This window comes from Phoca vitulina, unplaced genomic scaffold (assembly GCF_004348235.1).
Source record: "Phoca vitulina isolate PV1807 unplaced genomic scaffold, GSC_HSeal_1.0 scaffold24, whole genome shotgun sequence".
NCBI classification, from domain to species: Eukaryota; Metazoa; Chordata; class Mammalia; order Carnivora; family Phocidae; genus Phoca; species Phoca vitulina.
In genome coordinates this window covers 7629936-7646971 of record NW_022589727.1, presented here as the reverse complement: position 1 = coordinate 7646971, position 17036 = coordinate 7629936, and the positions used below count along the sequence as shown (strand labels likewise).

The 17036-nt window shown below is 44.8% G+C and overlaps 1 protein-coding gene across 1 annotated transcript in view; it reads left to right on the top strand.

Annotated features, from left to right (window-relative positions):
• The window catches only part of MOCOS (molybdenum cofactor sulfurase), a 49235-nt gene that overhangs the window by 28635 nt on the left and 3564 nt on the right, over positions 1 to 17036 (top strand). Inside the window, 4 exon segments of the mRNA XM_032421224.1 lie at positions 3254 to 3332; positions 4480 to 4601; positions 9880 to 9985; positions 12735 to 12873. Coding sequence (XP_032277115.1) covers positions 3254 to 3332; positions 4480 to 4601; positions 9880 to 9985; positions 12735 to 12873 — 446 coding nt within the window.

Here is a 17036-nt window from a genome sequence, read left to right as displayed (position 1 = left end):
CCCACTGAGCAGGGAGCCTGACACGGGGCTCCATCCCAGGATGAGCTGAAGGCAGATGCTTAACCTACTGAGCCACCCAGGCACCCCAATACTATCTTTTTTCTATTAAATATTTTAATTGGTTATTAATGAACACAGAAATGCTATTGATTTTTGTATATTAATGTTTTCCCCTGTACTTTTTCTGAATTCCTGTTAGTTTTATTAGTTGATCTGAAGATTTTCTCACATATTCTGTGTGAATAGGCATATCATCTTCTAATAATAATAGCTTCATTTCTTTCTTTCTAATTTTTATTACTCTTCTTTCTTTTTCTTATCTTACTGCATTGTCTTAGCCTGCTTGTATAATGGTGAAGCAGTGATGGAAGATATCCTTCTTTATTACTGATCTGAATAGAATGCTTTTAAAGTTTCAAAAATAAGAATGACACTTACTGTAGGTTTTTTTTTTTTAAAGATTTTATTTATTCATTTGAGACAGAGAGATACAGAGAGAGGGAGAGAGAGAGCACGAGCAGGGGGGAGAGGCTGAGGGAGAGGGAGAAGCAGACTCCCCGCTGAGCCGGGAGCCCAATGTGGGGCTCGATCCCAGGACCCGGAAATCATGACCTGAGCTGAAGGCAGACGCTTAACTATCTGAGCCACCCAGGTGCCCCTGTAGGTTTTTGATAGATTTGTTTTACCAAGCTGAAACAGTTCTTTTCTTATTTAGTCAAATGATGACTAATAGTCAATGCTTATTGAATGCTTTTTATGCATCTCTTGGTTATCATATTTTTTTCCTATAGTCTATTAGTGTGATGTCTTATAGTAGTAGATTGTTTAGTACTAAATTGTCCTTGGACCTTGGGGGGAAACACTACTTGGCAATGACTTTTTGATACATTGATGGATTTGGTTTGCTAATATTTTGTTTAGTATTTTTGTACCTATATATTAGTGAGATTGATACATCACCTTCTTTTTCTGTGCTTTTCTTATTTAAGTTCAGGTATCCAGGATATTAACATACAAAAAGAATTGAGTAGATTGCTTCTCTTTCTTTCTATTCTCTGAAGCATAAAAATATGTATCATGATTATGTAGGGTTTATCTCAGAATGTAAAGAATGGGAGAGAGAAAGAAAACAAATATCTAATAACTTCCGCTCCAAATTAGCAGCATTTTGTGAGGTGGTGTGATGTCCCCTCCCACCATGGATCAGATATTCTGCCTACTTGCAGGGGACTCCCACATTGTGGGTGGGGTAAGGGCATCCTTTGGCAATGCATGACAATACAAATTGAATAATAAACAATAAAACAAGACATTATAATGGTTTCATGCATGTGACTTGTCACTCCCAAAGGTTTTAGGCATTTTGAGTCCAGAGGTCAGGCTCTTTTATTTCTCTGTATCTCTGAGCTGAGCACAGGGCTTAGTACATATGGAAAGAACTCACTTCCCATGAACTTTGTTGGGGGCCCTTGAGTTCAATTCATGCATGGATCCCAGATTTTGTTGCCTTAACCAGAGGCCTGCAACGACCTTCAGAAGGCCACTGAAGACCAAAGATCCTGAGTGATTTATTTAGAGCCTTGTGTAAGGAGAGAAAGAGGCTGAGTACAGGCCCCCCACTGGCTGCCCAGGGAGTGCCCTTGTCCACATGCTGTCCTCCCTGCTCTGGTTACTTCCTCATAACCAGTGTTCTAAGCTCATTTTACTGCTCTCCCCTGTGGGTGCATACCTGGCACTGTGCCGTTCTTCCATGCACACCCTTTTTTTAAAAAATTTATTTGACAGAGAAAGACGGAACACAAGCAGGGGGAGTGGGAGAGGGAGAAGCAGGCCTCCTGCTGAGCAGGGAGCCCGATGCGGGGCTCGATCCCAGGACCCTGGATCATGACCTGAGCCGAAGGCAGACGCTTAACGACTGAGCCACCCAGGCGCCCCATGCACACCCTTTTGACAGGGCAGTCTATGATTACTCAGCACAGCACATTCCTTCTCCAAACTTCGGGAACATTCTGGATTAGTTCTTCTGGCTTTCCCCACACAGGGACAAGAGTATGGAACTGGCTGTGCATGTGTAAGGTGCAGAGGAGCAGGGAACACAGTTCATGGAATACTTAGTACTCAAGTTGTTGCATCTCTGTCTTTGTCGTGGTGAAAGCCCCGTGGTGATGGGCAGGGCGTAAGCAGCAGGCATGACCCAAAGCTGGTGATATGCCCATTTGTTGTGCTCTGTGTGCTGAAGAAGGACTGGGATGGGCAGGGATGCGGGTGTGCAGGACATGCGCTTGCCTGAGGGACAGGTTGGGTCATGCAGGTGAGCAGCGTGACTGGCAGCAGTGCTGAGAGGGCCGGAGGGCACAGGTGGGTCACACAGGAGGATCTCCTGCTTCTCGTGTCCACAGAGTAGGGGCCACCACACAGTCAACTCAGGTGTCTTGGCTTCATGCCTTTCCCTGGACTCTTAAGGACTCATAGAGGACAAGGACTGCAGAGTAGCAGACCGCCTCAGCAGTTCCAGCCGTTACCAAAGGTCTTTCACTCCTTCATGGCATTGGATCAGTTTCCTCGTGTTTCATCCACGTTATTTCACTCTGATTTTATTTAAAGAATAAATAGCACTTTAGCTGGGTAATGGGTACATGAGCGTTAACTATTCTTCTTTAAACTGTTACATGCATATGCTGCATACTCCTTCATACTAATGTTATGCATAACAGTTAAAGAAAAAAAAGTTTCCCAACCCCACTGACATAGTAACAGTTTTATTCCTATCTATCAATCCATCTATCTATCAATCTAGATAATGATGATAAGCACAGGAGTCCAATTTGATGCTGCCTCCCAGGGGCTATTGAGAATTAACACTCTACGCAGATATTTTTACAGAATGAGCCTTCATGCCTGCCTATTTCTAAAGGACTTAAGGTAGCTTAGAAAACAATGACCTTGGGATGTGGAGTTGTTCGAGGTAGAGAAATCTTTTTAGGGATTTATAGTGTTCCAGCTACTGGGGGTGTGACTGCTCAAGTGCAGCCTTCTTTGAGAGGGCTCTTTGATGTTCATACTATTGGTGGTCATGAGCATGCAAAAGAGAATCTCTGTGTTATAAAGAGATTTCGAAGATCTGGCCAATTATTTGATCCAACCAATTTCCGGGGTCATTACAATTCTTGTATATTTCATGATAATGGACTTCCATTTAAATAGTTGTTCTTTTTGCCTGGTGATAAATCTGTCTCTAACCTTTGTTCATTAGGGATGGAGCCTATAGAGGTGCCTCTTGAGGAAGACGGTGAACAGGCTCAGATTTGCCAAAGCAAGGTCTGTGCGGACAGGTGAGAGTGCGGCAGGTGAAAATCTCAGGTCCGTCTGCAGGTGGCGCAGAGGGGGAAGAGAGCAATGCCCCGTAGAGCAGGCCTCCGCTGCCCCCCCGCCATCCAGTCAGCTGCTCCTTACCCCTCATGAACTCCACTCTGGTCACACTGCCCCCCGCTGTTCTTCAAACCTACCAAACATGCTCCTTCCTCAGGATGCCAGCATAGAGAGAAATGTAGCCATTTAGGGATACCTGCTGTTTTTTTTATGAGGCTCATTCCTGGTTCTACATTTCATTTAGCTGCATTTGAGAGAAATGCTATTTTCTGGCTCATAAAGAGGTAGTTAGGCATCTTCTACTCAGAACCATAAGTGCTCCGATTGATGAGAATGGACTTCCATTCAATCTCTCAAAGCATTGGAGAGAAAGTGCAACTAAATGAGGTTTCATTCTACACTTCCCTTTCCAGACACAGATAGGCAGCTGTTTGATCCAGTAAAAATTAAGGATATGACAGGTTTTCCATTCTATCTTGTAATCCCAATATAGGTTATTAGCAATTTTGCATTATAAATTCTGGTGATGTGTAGATTTTAGAACAATTTTTTAAAAATTTAGATGCTCTAAATTATATTTAAAAAGTCTCTAAGATTGCAGAGTTAAAAAAGAGCTGGATCAATAAAGGTACTTCTATTGGTAACTTGAAGGCATAGCGTTCTTTTCACAAACCAAACCCATTATTCCATGTGGTCTGGCCATGAGGGAAAATATTAGTCAGGCCCATAGTAAAAATCCTGAACATAAGTCTGGGTTCAAGGCTTCTTAAAGCAAAGTACCGCTCTGGAAGCTCTCACATTCTAAGCTCTGTGGTATTAGTGGCAAAAAATAATATAAACAAGGATTTTCAAGATGAACTTCCAAAGCTTTCTATCTGATCTGAAAGCTTTGCACAAGCCCCAGCCCTCAGGTCTCCCCTGCATTGGCCATCTCCCCGCAGCTTCCTGAGCACGTTTTCACTGTAGGCTTCTCTCCCTGGGATGCAATATCATATTACATTATATTTATTACATTGTATTATTTTGCAATCTAACTTTTTTGCTATTTAGATTATTATTTAAAGGAATACTAAATAACATTCACTCCCCTCCTTTTTTTCTCTCCCTCAGGGTCAATACTTATAATTGTGGAGAAAAAATTTCGAGCTGGTTGTCAAGGTTTTTTGGCCGTCCATGTCAACTGATAAAACAAAGTTCAGACTTTCAAAGAAGTGCAAAGAGACGGGGCAAAGGTATCACATTTGGGGTTGGTTCTTAGGGGACAGGAACTTGGGTTTACCCTGACGTACACCCAAATCAGCCCATGGAATGGATTTACAGGGCGACTTGCTCATGTGCAGAAAGCAGGGTGGTCTGCAGGACCCACGTGTGGTCTCCAGAATGACACCGAGGAGGTGGAGGTGGGCTTCCAGCCAGCCGCCCCGCCTCGGACAAGCACTCGGTCTCAGTCCTCCCTGTTTCAGAGCACAGTTTCACTGGGTTACATAAAAACAGCGGTAACTTGCCATGTCCTCAGATTGTATGCGGGAACAAGACAACCCAGGTTCCAGTCTCGGCTCTGCCACATGGCTGTGAGAGCTTGGCAGACCTTGAGCCTCGTGGTGCCTCGGCTGGTGTAGACCTCAACTCCTTCGACTTGTAAAAGTGCTCAGAGTTTTTCCTGCCAGAGCTGTTGTTAGCTGAAGTGAGACAACAGAGAAGAAAGTACCTGAAAGTTAACAGTACCACATGGGAAGAAGAGATCAGTTTTGGGTGTCTGCTCACACGTCACCCTCTCAGGGAAGCCTTGCTTGACAGCTCTCCTTAGAAGCAGAACCTCTTCAGTTCATTCCCTGTTTTATTCTTCTGTGTGGTACTTCTCCCATCCGAGAGGCCATGCATTTTACTCAGTTATTCTGTTTATGGGATTGTGATAGATTGTAAGCTCTGAGAGGACAGGGATTTTTGTATGCTTTGTTCAGTGCCGCATCCCCGGTGCTCAGAACAGCACTGGGCACATAATAGTTGCTCAATAAATACTAGATGAATGAATGGATGAATGAGTCATTGCCACATTATTGATCTGTGTAGGGATGACCTGGCTTAGTGATTAGCTCCCAGAGAGACTGGCTTATAAATCCGAGAGTAGCATTTTGACAGTATGGGGACCAGTGACTGGATCGAGGGATCACCTGCACAGGTGAACCTATGAATCCCTGAAAACGTATGGTAGAGAGAGGATTCAAAGGATGTAATAATCTACTTGCACTTTTAGAAGTGTTGGCAGTTTGTCATGTCAGAATCTGTTCAATAATTTGAGTTGCTGTGTGATGGAGAAGGGGAATAAATATGTGCTCAGCTAATTGAGGAGATGAACTGGTGGAGTTTGGGCACGGGTGAGCTTAGAGACATGATGAAAGGGGAGAGAGAAATGGGCAATTCTGTGAGTAGGGACATGCAAGGAGTGGGGCTCGACAAGACCTGGGCCACCATAGAAATGAGCTGATAGAATTAGCTCTGATCATTCCTAGCGCCTCCTGTCTACCTGGGGCTCAGCTGGGTCTTCAGGAGGCTGGCTAAGATTTTGAAGCAATGGTTGTGGTCCTTCGAGATCTAAGTTTAGAGACAATGGCTTATCAGTAGACACTGACGCCAACATAAAGGTCACAATAAAGGGCAAAGGGCATGGGTGTGGGGGCGGCATCCTCTACACCTGGAGTGAGTCATGGAGGGCTTCAGGGAGGAGGTAATTTTGGAGCTGCATCTTAACGTAAGATAGGAGTTTTCTGGGCAGAGAGAGGCAGGAAGGTTAGTCGGGAGCAGAATGGCAGCGCTTGGCATTTCATGGGCCCAGAGAAGGGCTTAGGAAGGGTTGAATGTGGGTAGGGGCGCCCTGGGGCAGAGCTGGGGAGAAGAGATGAATGTCTGGCTGAGGAGGCAGTGAGTACCATCTTGTGGTTGGGGGCACTCACTGAAGAACTCTAAGCTGAGGAGTTTTGTGATACTACGTGTGTTAGAAAGACACTCTTGGTGCCGTGTGGAGGCTGCGTCACAGAGGAGGTGGGGGGCACAGGGCAGGGGGCGAGGCTGGAGGTGGCAGCGGCTGTCCTGGTGGGAGAGGGGGACCTGGTGGGAGATGGGGACCTGGGTGAGGCAAAGGGAGGTGCGGGGGAAGTCTGTGCCCTGCATGGTACAGTGCTGGGGAGTGCCAGCTTGAGAATATTAAACCGCACAGATGCCGTTTATGGTAGAGAGGTCTCTGATGGGCTAGGCCACTGGTCTTGAACATTTTTAGGTTGGTACACCCGAGAGGAGCTTTTTTAGAGTTACACTACCTCCTTGTACATTTTTAGGTTGTCATCTAAAGTGGCCAGTGGAATCTCAATATTTAGTGGTTTGATTCTCAAGGGTATTCATTAAAATATATATATATATGTATGGGCAAACTGCCTTTTAATCGTCAGAAATTTTATTTCTTTCTTTTTCCTCTTCAACTTATATTTCCATTCCACTTCCTTGACAGCATTTTATTTTAGTGTTATATATTTCATGCTTGAAAATCTTTCCTTGGCGCACCTGGGTGGCTTAGATGGTTAAGTGTCTGCCTTCGGCTCAGGTCATGATCTCAGGGTCCTGGGATTGAGCCCCTCATTGGGCTCCCTGCTGGGCGGGAAGTCTGCTTCTCCCTCTCCCACTCCCACCGCTTGTGCGCTCTTGCTCTCTCTGTTAAATAAATAAATAAAATCTTAAAAAAAAAAGAAACTCTTTCCTTGATCACTCTATCATAGTTATCTGAAACTACAATTATATATAAATTGAAATGTATACACATTTTTCAAGTTTACTGTGATCATAAGAGTCTACGTGTTAGGAGATATTTTCTAGGTTGAGTCTTTAATAGTACACAGTTTATCAAAGCAACACAGGTATTATAAATTTTGAAAAATAGTTAATAAACATAAAGGGAAAACATTGTTGAAAATGAATCTCTTAATGAGATGCCTGGGCGATCCTCCCCCCTCCCCCCACCATTTATTCCCATGTCCCTGAATGACTGTCACCTGTGGCCAGAAAAGCTGGTGCTCAGCACTGATTCTTCTCTGGAAAACCTTATTTAAGTCAAATAAAAAGCTGGGGATGAAAGGAATTTGGTGAACGCACTGTCACTCAAACCTTCCTTCTGAGGCACATGATTAAAGCACAGGGATCTCACATTATGGTGACTCGAATCATCTGTCTCTTGGCCACTTAATTAGGTTGGGCAGTTCTGTGTAGAGCGAGGAATGGGAACCCATCTGACCTGCAGGAGGCTCATTCACTCACTCTGCTTTAGAGGCTTTTATTTTCTCAGCACAGACCCCAGGGCTTTGAATGGAGCTTTTGTTTTCCGCCCTGGAGAGGTTTAGTCCCCAGTGGCAATGTGCCTTAGGAGAGGTGAGTGAGCCTTTCTCTGTGAAGTTCGAGAAGGGCCTTTGTGGAGGGGGCTGGGATTCCAGCTCCCTTCCCTGATGCAGCCATTTTAGCAAAGAGGACCTATGGAAGTAGAGGGTCTGGAAAGCAATTCTCTCTCTCTTTTTTTCATTCTTTTATTTATTTATCTATTGGCATAAAATTTCTTATTTTATTACCTTTCTTTTTTTAAATTTAATTTAATTTTATTATGTTATGTTAGTCACCATACAATACATCATTAGTTTTTGATGTGGTGATCCACGATTCATTGCGTATAACACCCAGTGCTCCATGCAGTACGTGCCCTCTTTAATACCCATCACCTGGCTAACCCATCCCTCTCCCCCTCCCCTCTAAAACCCTCAGTTTGTTTTTCAGAGTCCATCATCTCTCATGGTTCATCTCCCCCTCCGATTCCCCCCCTTCATTTTTCCCTTCCTTCTCCTAATGTCCTCCATGCTATTCCTTATGTTCCACAAATAAGTGAAACCATATGATAATTGACTTTCTCTGCTTGACTTATTTCACTTAGCATAATCTCCTCCAGTCCCATCCATGTCGATGTAAAAGTTTCCCTTAAAAGTACCCATTCTTGTGTACTCTGGGTTCCACGAACTTGGTTTGGAGACAGCTAACTTGGCCTTGGCCCAGCAGACCTTTTTTCTCAACATCTCGTTAAAGACAGTGACGGCCAGCCAACAACTGTCTGTCTGGTTGACAGAAGCTGCTAGCGGTTCTGGGCACACTTGATGCTTTCTTTTATGAGTTTTTAATTTGTTTTCCTTCCAGTAGTTTTAAAACTTGTATCCTTTCTTTCTTTTTTAAAGATTTATTTATTTGAGAGAGCGAGTGAGTGCCTGGGTTGGGGGGAGGGGCGGAGGGAGAGAGAGAATCTCAAGCTGACTCCGTGCTGAGAGCCTGCTGCCCGGCTCCATCTCACGACCCGAGGCCCCTCTTTCGACTGTTTTGGGGAAGTCCCCCATCTCCACCTCCCTCCCATCTCTCCTCTAAATGTTGTCTCCAGGTCTTTTTTGCTGGACTAATTTCACTTCACCATTTTATTATTTTTTTTTTTTTCCAGATTATTAACAGAGTATTCTAGGAGCTCTTTTTCTTTCTGTGTCTGAGAGATTTGGGCCATGCTTACAACATTTTTATTGTTTCCAGGACACCATTTTTCCCTTGTAGAAATAGTCTCTTCTTTTTAAAAATGCAAGCTAATGGAAGCATGATTCATTTGCATTCTGAGAAAGCAACTCTTCTTTTTAAATTTATTTAAACTTTTTATTGAAGTGTAAGTGACATATAACATTGTATTAGTTTCAGATGTACAACATAATGACTTGATATTTGTATATATTGAGAAACAATCACCACAATAAGTCTGGTTAACATCTGTCACTGTATATAGTTACACATTTTTTTCTTGTGATGAGAACTTTTAAGATTTACTCTCTTAGCAACTTTCAAATATGCAGTATAGTGTTATTACCTACAGTCACCATGGTGTACATTATATCCCTATGATGTATTTATTTTATAACTAGAAGCTTATATGTTTTGACTCTCTTAACCCATCTTGCCTACCCCCACTCCCTGCCTGTTAACAACCAATCTGTTCTCTGTATCTATGAGCTTGTTTTTTGTTTTGTTTTTTGTTTGTTTCAGATTCCACATACAGGTGAGCTCCTGTGGCGTCCCTGTCTGACTTATTTCATTTAGCATAATGCCCTCAGCGTCCATCCATGTTGTCACAAATGGCAAGATTTCGTTTATTTTATTTATTCATTCATTTTAGAGAGAGAGAGAGAGTGCATGCAGGGGGAGGAGCAGAGGGGGAGAGAGAAAATCTCTAGCAGAGAGATGCAGGGCTCCATCTCACGACACTGAGATCATGACCTGAGCCAAAACCAAGAGTCAGACACTTAACCAACTGTGCCACCCAAGCGCCCCAAGATTTCATTCTTTTTCATGGCTGAATGTATACATATATATATGTATATGTGTTTGTCACATCTTCTTTGTCCATTCATCCGCTGCTGGATACTTAGATTGTTTAAAATACTCCATCACTTTCAGATCAGTCTGTGGGTACAACAGCCACCCTTTCTCTGGTGAATGAAGCACAGTATCTGCTGATAACCAGATGCAGTGTTTTGGAGCTGCAGCAGCAGTTAAATGCCAGGTAAGAGCCTTCGCCTTGGGAATAGCAGACAGGTGCAACCACGTGACTCTGGCGGTGAGCCACGGAGTCCATGGAGTGGCCCGGGGAGTCATGGAGTCCAGATGAGAGACCGAGGCTCTGGGAAGTTACAAAGCCCTTAGGTCCAGTTCGCACGTGTCTCTTGATGCCTTCATGATGCTCAGTCAACCCCAAGTCTCATTTTTTAATCCTTCTATTTTTAACGTTTGCTTTAATTGAATTGAACTTGACCCAATTTTGTTGCCCACCCTTCCACCACCCCCTGTCCCCTAGGAGCCTTGCCCTACTTCCACAGTCAATTTTGAGTGAAAAGAAGAGTGGTTATGAAGGCTTTTAGAGTTGTAGCTACAGATATTATTTGTTTGTATCATCAGACAGAACTGGCACCGCTGCCCGCCTCCTCCCACCCAGTGTTTTCTAAGGGCCCTGACGTATTAGCGGGTCAGCTTTAGAAAGGATTCGCTCAACCCCTTCATTGTTCTTTAGAGGAAATTGAAGTACAAAGGTAATCAGACCATTAGGGCAAAAAAAAGTCACCCCGTTTTTACATGAGAGCTGGGACCGGCTACTCATCCCTAGTCCACAGGCCAGGAGGGGGTGCATGCGCCTGTCACCATGAGCCCGGGATCCTGTGACTTTCACATGCCATGTGGTCCTGGGTATGAGTATGTGTGCATACTCACAAACATCTACAAATATAGCTTAATAAAAATGACAAAGATGGACTGTTTGTAGTAACTCCTGTTTATAGTCATTGGCAAAACCACGCAACAGAGTTCCCTGGCCATGGCCCAGCTCGCCCTCCTTGGTACATAAGTTTGATGCAGCTGCAGGGTCCCTGGGTGTTCACTGAGCTGTCCAGGCACCGTGACACTCCTCCTCAGGTCCCCAGAGCCCTGGAGAGAGTAGGGCAGAGGTCGTCTGGGATTCGTGGTGTGCAAAACTAGGAGGTGGAGACAGGCTTGCTGCAGTCCTGGTTCCTACCAGGAGGGGACCATATTTCCTACCAGCTGGTTGAATGCAGGGCTGGGGAGCAGGGAGTAGGTGGGACAGGTAAGAGGACCAGCCTGGGCCTAGCACCCAGAAGGGTGGCTGGGGGCTCTGGTTCGTGTGTCTCTGTTCTATTTTCAAATTTGATGGACTCAATAATGCATATGCTGACCACGATAGCTTTTGAACATAAAATTTTTCTTTTTACACAGCACAAAAGAAGGGTTTGTAACCTGGAAGGTAATCCGGAATCAAAGGATCTTAGGACTGGGAAGTGCCAGCTCGCATTTCAGATGAGGAAATTGTCATTCTTGTCGGTCATGGGAGTTGCACTTAGTGGCGAAGCTAGACATGGTTCTCCCTGCTCCTGGCTTTTCACACACCATTCCCTGCTTGGAAGGGGATGGGGATATAGCCTTAGCCTCCACCAGAGCCTTACAGGTCTATTTCCAGGGAAAATTCCAATCATACTTAAGAATCTCCCCCCGCCAACTTAAAAATTTTTTCTTGTTGAAGCACAACAAAGCACAAAAATCATAAGTCCAAAGCTCAGTGAATTTTTACAGATGTATATGCCCATGTAACCACCCCCCAGATCAAGTAGAGAACATTTCTAGTAAACCAGAAACCTTCCCCTCTTAGTCAGCCCTACCGAACGGTCACCACTATCCTGGCTTCGTTCACCATACATAGTTTCACCTGTTCTTGAACCCTGTATAATGGGATCATACAGTGGGTTCTTTTGTTTAAGTTTTCAGATGCTTTATTTCAGTGCTTTTTCCCTTGGGGACGGGGGTGGATGGAGGTGCAGAGAGTCATTTTATAAGGCCTCATGGCAGTAAACAAAAATCGTAAACAAGAATTATAAAAATGGTATATGTTAGTTAAAACTGCAAACAGGTTGGAAGTTAGGAAGCAAATTTGTTTTTACTGAGATATAAATGACATAAAATATTAGTTTTGGATGTACAATATAATGATTCAATATTTATATACATTGAGAAACAATCACCACGATAAGTTTGGTTAACATCTGTCGCCATACATAGTTAACAATTATTTTTCTTGTGATGAGAGCTTTTAAGATTTTCTCTTAGCAACTTTCAAATATGCAGTACAGTGTTAATAACCACAGCCATCATGCTGTACATTACATCCCCGTGACGTATGTGTTTTATAACTGGAAGCTTGTACCTTTCGACTCCCTTCACCCATTTTGCCTGCTCCGACCCCCGCCTCTGGTAATCATCAGTCTGTCCTCTGTGGGAAATAAATACTAAAATCTCCCATATGTACTCATTGGTGCTTTATGATGTCCTAATATCCAAAAAGAGTATGAGCTCTTGAAACATTTTAGGTCCTTGGTAAGTAAGCCTGTTGATGCTCCTTAAATGCCTCATCTGGACTCACCTTGTAGAACTGGTATTTTTGTAGAAGTTGGTTCACTTGACCCCCGTTCACTTGGTTTCCAGAGTCATTCATCTCCAGCTAAGATCTACTCACCCTTTGCTCCGCTTCTAGGAGGTGGGACTATCTCCCAGGGGACACCATCGAGGTCTGTTTAACAGCTGGGTGTCTGCTGGCCTTCCACTCGTGGTAGAAGCTTGTTCTAATCATCTAGGTCTCTGACCAGAGGACAGTTGGTGAAGTCAGGCATCGAGTGCTAGAAATGTTGAACAATTACAACGGTGCCATTATCCACCCCTCCCCACTTCCCCCCTTTTTGGTATGTCTTAAGCAGTGATGAGCATGGAAAGGAAGAATTGTTCCCAATGAAAGACCTCATCTCACGGTTCCGTGCCAATATTATTACCAATGGAACAAGGGCTTTTGAAGAAGAGAAGTGGGATGGGATTTCAGTTGGTTCCTTGCGTTTCCAGGTGAGTTGGGGGAAGTTCAGTTCCTTCCTCAAGGGTTGCAAATGGAAACTGGCCTCTATTTGAGGCCAGGAGGGTGGCAGGCGGGAATCCCTCTCTGTCTTTGACTCTGCCTCGCAAAACCTCAGCAGGAGGGTTTGTGACATCTGCAGTCTGGGACTCCCTCTGGAAGGACCCATCGCTTATTCGCCACGAGCAGTCCGTTTCCCACAGGGCGGTGCTCGCGGGCTTAGTGCACCTCCACCTCATCATTATGTTTAGGCTTAAACTGTTTCCTTAGAATGCTGTGTCTGTGAGGACTTCATCCTGTTGGAATCCAGTGGACTTTCCTGGTGCTTGTGGAGGAGGACCCAGATGCCTAGCGGTCCCTCGGTGCCCATGGCCACTCCACCTTCTTCGCTCGCTCTGCCTTCTGGCCTCCCTGGCCCTTGTAGAGGAGCTTGTCATCAGAGGCAAAGCCCCAGGCTGCCCTCTCTCCCCAGCCTCTGAGCTCCCCAAATCATGTGGTAGGCCTGAACGATGGGAGGAAGTCTTAGGCTAAAACCGGCATTCTTCATTGGAGCCCATCAGGGCCCCTGAGCCCTGAGGCCTCTGACCGCCTCTGGGAGCTCACCAGCCCTCCCCCTGCCTGCCATCCCACCCTTCTCTCCATCCCCTAAACATGCCAAGCTTCCTGTCTCAGCGCCTCTGCCCCTGCTGTCCCTTCTGCCTGGCATGCTCTTCCTGCGGCCACTGCAGGGCCTCCACTCCGATGTCACCTCCTTGGAAAGGTCCGACTCTGCAGAGCACCTGCTTATGCCTTCAGAGCACACAGGGTGGGGCCCAAGTGTGTTTTGTTCCTGCCGTCCCTCTAGGGTCCAGAACAGTCCTGGTCCGGAGTCAGTGCTCAGTAACTGTTGAGAGAATGAATAGACAGGAAAGCTAAGGAATAGCTAGGAAGGGAAGGATGGGTCATCTGCACAGAACATGCCCCGTGCTTTAGTGGGGGATGAAACTATTTTGAGAGTAGTGTTATTAATCGATGGTATAACTGACTATAATGGGCTTCCTTGTGTCCCAGCTCTGCACTTGGAAGGAGCACCACTGTAATATCCAGAAAAGCAGTCAACAAGAATTGAAATCTTTATTGAAGAATGTCACAGGTTTGAGTTTTGGAGGGCAGTTAAATTGCATGGCACAAAAAAGTCCTAAAGAATTTCTTTTATCCATTTAACTCCCCAAACTTCCTCTTATCCGGACAGCTGCTTCCCCTTGAAGAAAGCAATCTCTTCTCTCTGTGACATTCACTCCCACAGACCTCTCTCTGGCACCAGCCTTCCCGCCGCCCCCCTCATCCCTGCCTCCTCACCTCTTCTTCTCCTCCTTATTTCCTGTTGCTCTGTCCCTGCCATGTCTTTAAAACACGTGCTCTGACGTATCCTGCCTGGTACCGAACAGACGTTGATCTATGTTGTTTGATAAACGCAGAGAAGGAGGGAGAAATAAAGGGAGAAAAGAGGAAAGTGAAAGAACTTGAACTAGCTTATTGTCACAGTCAGAATGAGTCCTGGCAACATTAGCACCTGCGGCTCTTCAGGGACCCGGGGGCATAAATACAGGAAAGAGTCTCTGAGAAACTTTTCTGAGATGCTTTGCTTTCTTTAGGTCACTGTTCTTAATAAACATTCACTAATAAAAGTGAAAATATGCCTTCCCTTTGGCCCAATACTTTCACTGGTAGAAATCTATTCCGTAAAATACAGTCACACAAGTGTGCAGAGCTATATTACAGACTTAACTTATCGGGACGCCTGGAAGGTTCAGTCGGTTCAACGTCTGCCTTTGGCCCAGGTCATGGTCCCGGGGTCCTGGGATCGAGCCCCGTGTCGGGCTCTCTGCTCAGCGGTGTCTGCTTCTCTTTCTCCCTCTGTCCCTCTCCCCCCGCTAGTGCTCTCTCTCTCAAGTAAATAAAAATCTTTTTAAAAAAAACTTACTGTAGGGCTTTTATAAATATGAAAACTTGGAGGACATCCTACATATCCACAAAAGGGAGACTGGTTCAATAAATTATGCTATATTCATACAGTGTAGTCCTGTGCAGGCACTAAGAAGTATAAACCGTAGTCAGTACTGTGCCTTTCAAAAACGAACTGCTTCAAAGACGTTTGCTGAGGCCAGTACTCAGGCTGAGGCTGTTGTAATGCAAAAAGATTCAGCACATCTCTTTTGGAAAGTGATTTTTTCACTGGGGATCATCAAGTCATAAAAACTTTGACACCTGTTGCCTTTAGAATCTCATTTACAGAGATCGACGCTAAAAAATGTTAAATGGCGAAGAGGGTTATGTGGCTTAAGACCTTTATTACAAAATCATTGATAACAGCAAAGAATTAGAAACTGTTTACATGGCTTCGTAGAACAGGGAAGAACATCAGCCCCCAGGAATGCCAGGCCATCGTGAACACTGCAAAGCCCAAGGATGGGGTGGTCTCTGAGTATGGACATGGAAGGGCGTCCAATATGTATTGTGGAGTAATGCCCACCGGGAGGAAGCACAGTGGCCTCCGAGAACCCAGGGAGTGTCCTGCACAGGCACATGGCTCATTGTGTCCTGCTGCGAGCTTCAGTCCCGAGCCTCCTACAGCCTCTTAGCCCCGCTTGCCTCTGAAGACGGAGAGGGAGGCACCTGCTGAGCGCTTTCTCTCTTAATTATTTTTTCTTTTTAAGATTTTATTTATTTATTTGAAAGAGAGCACAAGCAGGGGGAGCAGCAGAGGGAGAGGGAGAAGTAGGCTCCCCCCTGAGCAAGGAACCCGATGCGGGGCTTGATCCCAGGACCCTGAGATCATGCCCTGAGCCACCCAGGCGCCCCTCTTTTAATTCTTAAAGCTTTTGTATCGTTTGAGTTATTTTTTAAAGAACATGTATGCTTGTAAACAATTTTTAAAAATCCCAATGAATAAGAGTACTAGAAAAAAAAGCTTAAAAATGACAATGTTTTAAGAAAATTGATTTCTTTGTCTTGGTGTTTGAAAAAAGTGCCTGGAAAATATCTTTCTTTCTGCCAGCTTGAGAAACTGTTTTAAGAGAGTCTTTTCACCAAAATGACAGGATTTTTACTTGAAGTGTTATCTGTTGGATGGCAGCTGGGGCCCCCGGGTCTGGGGCTGGTGGGACATCCCTTCTGTGGGACATCTCTTCTGAGGGTCATGGCCCTTCAGGCTCAGAGGGAGCCCGGCCTGGGAATCATAATGTTCTAGGCAGAGAAGGTAGAATGTTCTGTACTTGATCCTGGAGGGCTTAGTGTTCTGATCTGTGGAAGTCTTGTTCCGTCTGGGGGATTCTCGTGTATAATCATGATAGCTTCCACTTTTGAGCATGACTCAGTGCCAGGTCTGGGCTTTGCATCCTAGAAATAGTATCTGGAATCCTCACCCAATCAAGCTAAGGGGCTGGATGACGAAATGAGGCTTCGAGAGGTGGTAGGTCTGCCTGGGATCGAGGCCAGTGCTGAGCAGAGCCCCGTATAGCACACTCCAGCTGCTTCTGGAGGCCTGCGCAACTTGACTTTGGTACCACAGTGAGGTTATATTTCCCCTTTCGTGGCCGCCAGCCAGAAGGAGAGTGATACGAACAGGTCAAGACACATCCACATTTAGTTGTTCCTGGTTTCAGTGCATACTTTGTGTTTGCCCATGAGTGAGCAGAGGAGCACCTGTGCCCTTTTTATATGCGCAAAAAAAGAAGCATCTTGTCACTGCTGAGTGCATACTTTCTTTTTTTGTGTTAACATTTATGGGAGATTTTCTCGCTATAAAGCAATTCACGCTCATGGCAGACCAACCAGAATAGAAGTTCTACCATATGGTATGACCCCTCTTAAGATGCTGTGTATGCATATATACATACATAAGAATACACATGTAATTTTGTTTCCTGCTTATTTCAATTATAAACATAAATATTACCCCTTTTATTTAAAGCCCTTTATAGATTAATTTTAATACCTGCATGATATATAAATGGAGTGTGGCCATTCTTCTCTACTGTTTGATGTTTATGATACTTCCAGATTTCCCCCACTACAAATAATGTGAGAAAGATCCTTGTACATGAATCTGTGTTTGTACTTGTGGTTCTCTTCCCTTCCCTTCCCTTCCCTTCCCTTCCCTTCCCTTCCCTTCCCT